Source organism: Scylla paramamosain, chromosome 36 (genome assembly GCF_035594125.1).
Source record: "Scylla paramamosain isolate STU-SP2022 chromosome 36, ASM3559412v1, whole genome shotgun sequence".
NCBI classification, from domain to species: Eukaryota; Metazoa; Arthropoda; class Malacostraca; order Decapoda; family Portunidae; genus Scylla; species Scylla paramamosain.
The window spans coordinates 14,489,408-14,496,907 of record NC_087186.1 but is presented as its reverse complement, the minus strand read 5'-3'; the positions used below and the strand labels follow the sequence as shown (position 1 = coordinate 14,496,907).

At 42.5% G+C, this 7,500-nt stretch overlaps 2 protein-coding genes across 3 annotated transcripts in view; one reads left to right on the top strand and one right to left on the bottom strand.

The window, feature by feature from the left end:
- Window positions 1-1,005, bottom strand: part of LOC135091058 (uncharacterized) — a 56,437-nt gene extending 55,432 nt beyond the window's left edge. For both annotated transcript variants that reach the window (XM_063988402.1, XM_063988403.1), the window contains exon 1: window positions 686-1,005. The gene's annotated coding sequence lies outside the window, so the exon portion shown is untranslated. The remainder of the gene's footprint in view (window positions 1-685) is intronic.
- LOC135091051 (paramyosin, long form-like) overlaps window positions 1-7,500 on the top strand; it is a 50,468-nt gene that overhangs the window by 21,136 nt on the left and 21,832 nt on the right. The window contains exons 3-10 of the mRNA XM_063988387.1: window positions 1,019-1,105; window positions 1,793-1,959; window positions 2,923-3,121; window positions 3,694-3,819; window positions 4,199-4,395; window positions 4,948-5,080; window positions 5,631-5,847; window positions 6,530-6,657. Coding sequence (XP_063844457.1) covers window positions 1,019-1,105; window positions 1,793-1,959; window positions 2,923-3,121; window positions 3,694-3,819; window positions 4,199-4,395; window positions 4,948-5,080; window positions 5,631-5,847; window positions 6,530-6,657 — 1,254 coding nt within the window. The remainder of the gene's footprint in view (window positions 1-1,018; window positions 1,106-1,792; window positions 1,960-2,922; window positions 3,122-3,693; window positions 3,820-4,198; window positions 4,396-4,947; window positions 5,081-5,630; window positions 5,848-6,529; window positions 6,658-7,500) is intronic.

The window sequence follows — 7,500 nt, the reverse complement described above, 5'->3', positions numbered from 1 at the left end:
GAGAGAGAGAGAGAGAGAGAGAGAGAGAGAGAGAGAGAGACTAAGAAAACTAGTTGGCACGCGTCCCGCCAGATGGTGGTGATGATAGTGATGATGATGAAGGTGGAGATAACTATCCATTACACAATTACTAACAACGATGATAACGCATATTTACTATTACTACTACTACTACTACTACTACTACTACTACTAATAATAATAATAATAAAAGCAATATCATAGATTTTTCATAGCATCCCTAACAGATAAGCAATCATAAATGGATACATATATAGGAAACAAATATAATGCATTGATAGATAGAAATCCTTAACAGCACAAAACATATCGAAATATTACCAGATAGATGGATGGAAAGACGGACAGACAGACAGATAAACAGATAGACATGTGGGTAGATAGATTGATGAATGGATAGACAGACACATGAATAGATAGATAGATTAATAGATATCTAAACCGATAGACATAAATATAGACCAACAGATAGACTGATAGGTCGACAGATAAATAGGCAGACAGATAGATATAGATGAATAAGTAAATGCATGAATAGGAAAACAGACAGACAGATAGATATATATTAAGTCACATCACAAGCCTGCAATCCACATCTGCGTCACCCTCCCACACCTGACCCACGCATAACCAACCCCAACCAGCAAGTAACATAGACACTTACCCAGGGGTCATTTTCCGCTAATTACAGCTCCATTTCATTGAACATCGCCTGTCTCACCACACTTCCCCACACCTGGATCATTGATTAACTTCTGTGGTTCATAACGAGTAACAGAACAGCGAACTTGACTCGGAAAATCAAAAAATAACACTGAGGATCTTGCTTTGAATTACACTGGGTCGGCCATGTATACTTCGTTCGGAATTGTGTCTCATGGCTTAGTGACTTTGATTATTTAACAGGCTACTACTAGGCTTTGCGGTTAAGTAGGGTGTTAGTAGTGTGTGATTGTACTATTTCATTTGTATTAATTTATCGTGCTTTTTATTCCAGGTTGAACGCGAAAAGGCCGATCTCAGTGTGCAAGTTATCCAGCTGACTGAGCGCATTGAGGAGGTCGAAGCCGGAGCCGATGGACAGGTACGACCGTAAACATTAGATCTACGCGCCAAAACATTATAGCAACGTACATGTTTGAAAATAAGTATACAAACAAAGAGAATAGTGCATAAATTCAGGGTAATAAGAGAAAAGAAAAGAAAGAAAAAGGAATAAAACAGAGGACCCAAACAGACAGTTAGAAGGGACACGTCAAGGAGTGTACACCGTTTCAAAGACAACACACTCGAACAACTCAACTCAACTCCTGTTTCCATGCCCTTTGTGTTGCGCCTAAGGGGTTCAGAGTTGTCTTAATTGTTATTAGATGCTGGATCGTAAGAGAGAAGGCCTGTTTTTCAATGTGAAGTATTTTGTTTGTCAGAAAGATGAGATGTAACACACACACACAGGCTGCCACGAGCCCATCCACGAACACTCAGAATAAATAACAGGCCTTAATATCCCACAAACAGTACTAGAAAAGGCACTGCAAAACCTAACTGTCTGAAACGGCGGTGATGCAAGAAATATAGAATGTTTATCAGGCACCAAAACACACACACACACACACACACACACACACACACACTAAAGGAAGTCTTAAAATCTAATCGAGACGACTAGATAAATTATCACAAATCTTACCTAACTGTTTGAAGTACCTATAATAACAGTGACACCAGCAGCGTAGCGTCCCATCCTGACACCTGTTGCCTTTCTCTTCAGATTGAGATCAACAAGAAGAGGGACGCGGAGCTGGCCAAGCTCAGGAAGCTGCTGGAGGATGTGCATCTGGAGAGCGAACAGACCCACCACATCCTCAAGAAGAAACACCAGGAGGCCGTGGTTGACTTCCAGGACCAGATCGACATCCTCACCAAATCCAGGAGCAAGTACGTGATGAAGTCGCTGCCTCTGTCACTTTGCCTTTCTATTTCTGTCTCTCTGCTTCTCTCTGTGTCTTTCTGTCTCTCCCTGTCTTTTCCTGTCTCTGTCTCACCAATTCTAAGAGCAAGTACGTGGTGAAATCTGTCCCTCCCTGTCTTCCTGTCTGTCTCTGCCTCTTTCATCAATTCCAAGAGCAAGTACGTGGTGAACTCTCTGTTCTTCTGTCTTTCTGTCTCTCCCTGTCTTCCTGTCTGTGTCTCTGTCTCTCTCACCAATTCTAAGAGCAAGTATGTGGTGAAATATGTCTCTGTCGTTCTGTCTCTCCCTGTCTTCCTGTTTTTTGTGTGTCTGTCTGCCTCACAAAGCCTAGGAGCAAATACGTGGTGAAATCTGTCTCTCTGTGTCTTTCTATCTTTGTATCTGTCTCTCTCACCAGTTCGAAGAGTGCATACGTGGTGAAATCTGTCTGTCTTTCTGTCTCTCCCTGTCTTCCCTGTGTCTCTGTCTTTCTCACTAAATCTAGGAGCATGCACGTGGTAAAGTTTGTCTTTGTGTCTCTTTGTGTCTCTACTCTTATGCCTCTCTGTCTCATTGTCTTTTTCTTCCTTTTTCTCACACGAAGAGCCAGCACGTGATGAAGGTGCCGTCTCTCACTCTACCTCTCCGTCGTAAACTTATTTCTAACTTGTTCTCCTCCTCAGGGTCCTTTAAAACCGTTATAGAAGTCCCATTATTTTGAGCCTCAGCTACTCAAACGCTATCTAAGTTTGACATTATGGCTGTAAATTGATCTTTTCCTCGTTTCTTTACTTAGGATCGTAAAAAAAAATCACAATCTATAACACCATCTTACAATCACCCCCCCCACACATACACACACAAAAAAAAACGTAACCAAAGCTGCTAAAATCCCATGTCAGTGTAATATAATGATCGTAAATTAATCTTTGACTCGTATTCCTCCCCAGGGTCGAGAAGGAGAAGTCCAAGGCCCAGACAGAGGTGATCGAACTGTCTGAGCAGCTGGAGAAGATGACCATGGAGTCCGCCTCGAGCCACAAGACCATTAAGTCCCTGAGTGTGCAGATCAGCGAGCTCAACATCAGGGTGGAGGAACTCAACCGCACCATCGTGGACATCACCTCCTCCAAGCAGCGCCTCAGCGTGGTACGTGGTGATGTGGCGGTGGTTGTGGTGACTGGTGGTTATTTTTGTTTATTTGTTTATTTGATCTATTTTTTAAGGAATGGACGTTTCTTATCTTTCTTTTTTTATTGCTTCTTCTTCTTCTTCTTCTTTTTTGAGTAGTGGTGATAGTGGTAGTAGTTTTTTTTAAAGGAAAGGATGTGTTTTTTCTTTCTTTCTTTCTTTCTTTCTCTTTTTGGCGGTGGTTACGGTGGAAGTGATGGTGTTGGTAGTGACGGTGGTGGTAATGATGGTGGTGGCGGTGGTAGTGATGGTGATGGCTTTTAAAAGGAAGGGATGTGTTTCATTAGAGTGGTGGTGATAGTGGTAGTCATGGTGGTGGTGATAATGGTGATGGTGGTGGCGATGATGGTGTTTTTTGAACGGAAGACTGTGTTTAGAGTGTGAAGGAAAAAAAATAACATTACTTAAAACAACAAAACACAACTAATAACATCAATATCTTAGAACAATCACGTACTTTTAATAGCAGTAATGAACAACAGTAACATCACTCTCCCAGCCACTCACTCCACCCTCTTTTCCACCTGCAGGAGAACGTGGAGCTGACGAAGGTTGTGCAGGAGCTGAAGGTGAAGATTGAGGAGCTTAACTACAGCCTCAAGAGCAGCTGCACCACCGTGGAAGAATTCAGGAGGAAGTACGATGCTGAGGAGCAGGTGGGTGATGGTGGTGGTGGTGGTAGGAGGAGGAAGAACAGGAGGAAGAGGAGGAGGAGGAGTAGAAAGAGCAGGAGTAGAAGGAGAGAGAGTGGTGTTAGTAGTACAAGTAGTAGCAGTAATAGGAAGTTGAGGAGGAGGAAAAGTAGTAGTAGTAGTAGTAGTAGTAGTAGTAGTAGTAGTAGTAGCAGTAGTATAAGGACGAGGAGTGGTAGTGGGTGGTGGTGGTGGTTGTGGAGGAACAGGAGGGGAAGAAGCAGCAGTATTAGGAGGGTGAGGAGTAGGAGTCATTATCGTAGTAGTAGTAGTAGCAGTTGTAGTAGTAGTAGTATTTTCTTCACCACTGCAAATAGTAATCTTGTACCTTCTTCCCCTTCAGCGTCGCCACAAGCTGGAGATCGAGCTCACCAATGTCGGCAACGAGCTCGGCGTGGCCCGCAGGTCCTACGAGGAGGAGTGCGAGCTGCGCCTGGACATGGAGCGCAAGTACAGCAGCGAGGCTCAGGCAGCGCTGGCTTACAAGAGCAAATACGAACAGGAATGCCGTGCCCACGCTGACGATGTTGACGAAATGAAGTGAGTGAAGGCAGGGAGGCTTTTGAGGGTGAAGCGAGTGGCGACTGGGATTTTTAAATGTGAAGAGAGTGGCAGGGAGGCTTTCTAAACCCTTGCCTTTTTTATATAGGAGGCTCACTGGCCAAAGCAACAAAATTCATATAAAAAAAAAAGGCCCACAGAGGTGCCAGTCTACCAAAACTATTAATAAGTTCTGAATTTTTAATTAAGAGTGTGCGTGTATCAGGGGGATGTACGAGTAGAGTTGTGTGAAAGAAGAGAGATGTCCTGAAAGAGCAGACTGTAACTGCGCGTTTGTGATGTGAGACACAAAAGGAGACGTTCAGGGAGGTCACAGCTGGGTCATAGATAAATTCACAGGACCCTCTGATCCAGTGCTTGCGAGAAATCACTGGTAGTACATAACTACTGTTTCGGCAGGTGTCTACTGCCTCTTCTCTGACTCTACCCTTGTCCAACCTAATCTTATGTAACTTAATCTCACCTAACCCAACCCAACACTCCAACACTCTCCCTCTCTCTTTCCCTTACGTCTTCCTATTCTCGCCACAGGAAGAAGATGAACATCAGGATCCTGGAGCTGGAGGAGCACATCACCACCCTCACGCAGAAGGTCACTGGCCTGGAGAAGCAGAAGAGCCGCCTGTCTCAGGAGATCGAGATTCTGATTCTGGACCTGGAGAAGGTGCGTGTGGGGGAGGGATCTTCCCACGCCCTCATCTCCTTTCCCACACTAACACTTCTTACCCTACACAGAAACATCTCTTTCCTACACCTTTTTCTTCACACAAAAACACTAATTTCCCCACATTAATTACAAGCACACCACTTTTCCACACTCTAATCTGAAGCAAACACCTTTTCCTTCCTTACCCAACACATCAACACCAATTTACCCACAGGTTTTCACCAATAATCCTAGCAAACACTCTTTTTCCCCTTTTCTCACACAAACACACCACTTTCCCACACTCCAACCACAAACAAACACAAAATCCTCCCTTATCCCACTCGAAAACATCATTTCCCAAACACTAATCCCAAACGAACATCAATTTTCATACAATAATTCCAAGTAAACATTATTTTCCTTTGTTTCCTCACACAAGAACACCATAACCAACATCCTAACCAAAAGAGAACCCCAATTCCTCCCTTAACCCACTCAGAAACACCACTTACCCACACCCTCACCATCACTTCCACGCTAATACGTCAGCCTTTCACCCCCACAGGCTAACAACAACCACCGTGAAGTGAAGGCCCGCCTGGAGACCGTGGACCGCGAGTACAAGACCCTGCTGGTGAAGTACGAGGAGCTGAACATGCTTTACGAACAGACCTCGAAGGACCTCAGGGTGCGCACCGCTGAGTACACCAAGGTCATGCAGGAATACGAGCACGTCAAGGAGATTTACGAGAAGCTTTCCCTCGACTACAAGAAGATCAGTGGTACGTGGTGGTGCTGGTGGTGGTAGTGGTGGTGGTGGTGGTGGTGGTGGTGGTGATTTTTTTTTTCCTCTTTTTTTATTTGCTGTTCGTCTTTCACTTTTTTTCTTCTTTTCCTCGATTAAATGTTTAGTTGTGTTTTTTTTTTCAGTTCGTCTTTCTTGTTTCTTTTTTGTTTTTTTTTCTCTCGTTTTCTTCGTTAGAGGCTTGGTGATGTGTTTTTTTTTCTTTTTTTGTTTATTTTTCCTTGTTTTCTTTCCCTCGATTATAAGTTTAGTTGTGTTTTTGTTTATTTTTGTTTATTTTTTGTTGTTTTCTTTCTCGCTATTCGAAATTCAGTGGTGATTTCCTTATCATTCTTGTTTATTTTTCTTTCTTTTCTTTCCCTCGTATAGAAACTCAGTAGGATATTATTTTCCTTTTCTTTTTCGTTTATTTCTCCTTCTAACCTTTGATTATAAGCTCAAATTTTGTTTTCATGCGTTTTTTATGATTTTATGGTGTTTATTGTGTTTTTTTTTTAGAATGATTTGATGTTTTGGGTTTGTCTGTAAGTTGTGTGTGTGTGTGTGTGTGTGTGTGTGTGTGTGTGTGTGTGTGTGTGAGTGTGTTAACCATTATTCTCTATTACATTACGTCATAAACTAATCTCCCTCTTTCTCTCTCTTTCTCTCTCCTTACGCAGTTGAGAACGGTGACCTCAAGGGAACTGTTGGTGACCTGACCCGCCTGAAGCACGACCTTGAACTGGAGATCCGCCGTCTGGAAGCTGAGAGGAACGAGCTGGCCAACGGTCTGAGCGAGTCTGAGAACGTGAGTACCTGGGAGAGTTTGGGAGAGTGGTGGGAGAGTGTTGGCAGACTGGTGAAGTTACTTGGGATAGAGGGATGGTTCAGGAGGGTTATCTGGAAGAGTGGTGGAAAAGTAGAGAGAATTACCTGGGAGAGTTTTTGGAGTGTAGTGAGAGAGTTTTAGTTACCTTTACAGCTTATCCAAGAGTTCCTACTGAGAAACACAGTTAGGAAGGAAAAACAAGCAGGGATTCCCAAGGGCACTCTATTAAATACACAATAAGATGGGAAACTAATGCAAGACTTCCATTTGAGAAATACTCAATAAGGAAGAAAAACAAACCTAAACAGGGGTTTCTAAGAGCATAGCACTGAGAAACACACAGTAAGAAAGAAAAATAATATAAACATGGATTTCCTAGCATTGACAAACGCACATTAAGGCAGAAAATTAACTCAAACACGAATTCCCATTGAGAAGCACACAGTAAGGAAGAAAAGCAAAACTAAACAGGGGTTCCTAAAGTCATTGTACGGAGAAATAAACAAAAAAAAAAAAAAAAGAGAAATAACATAAACTGGGGTTTCCAAGGAATTGACAAACACACAATAAGACAGAAAACTAACTCAAACACGAATTCTCATTGAGAAATACATAGTAGAAAAAGAAAAAAAAAACAGAGCGATTCCTAAGAGCATTGCACTTAAAAATACAAACAGTAAGAAAGAAAAATACTATAGACAGGAGTTCCTAAGGACTGACAAACACACAATAAGATAGAAAACTAACCTATACAATGAGAGAAAAACAAATCTAAAACAGAGGTTCCTAAAGGCATAGCATTGAACCTCCTCTGTTTGTCTC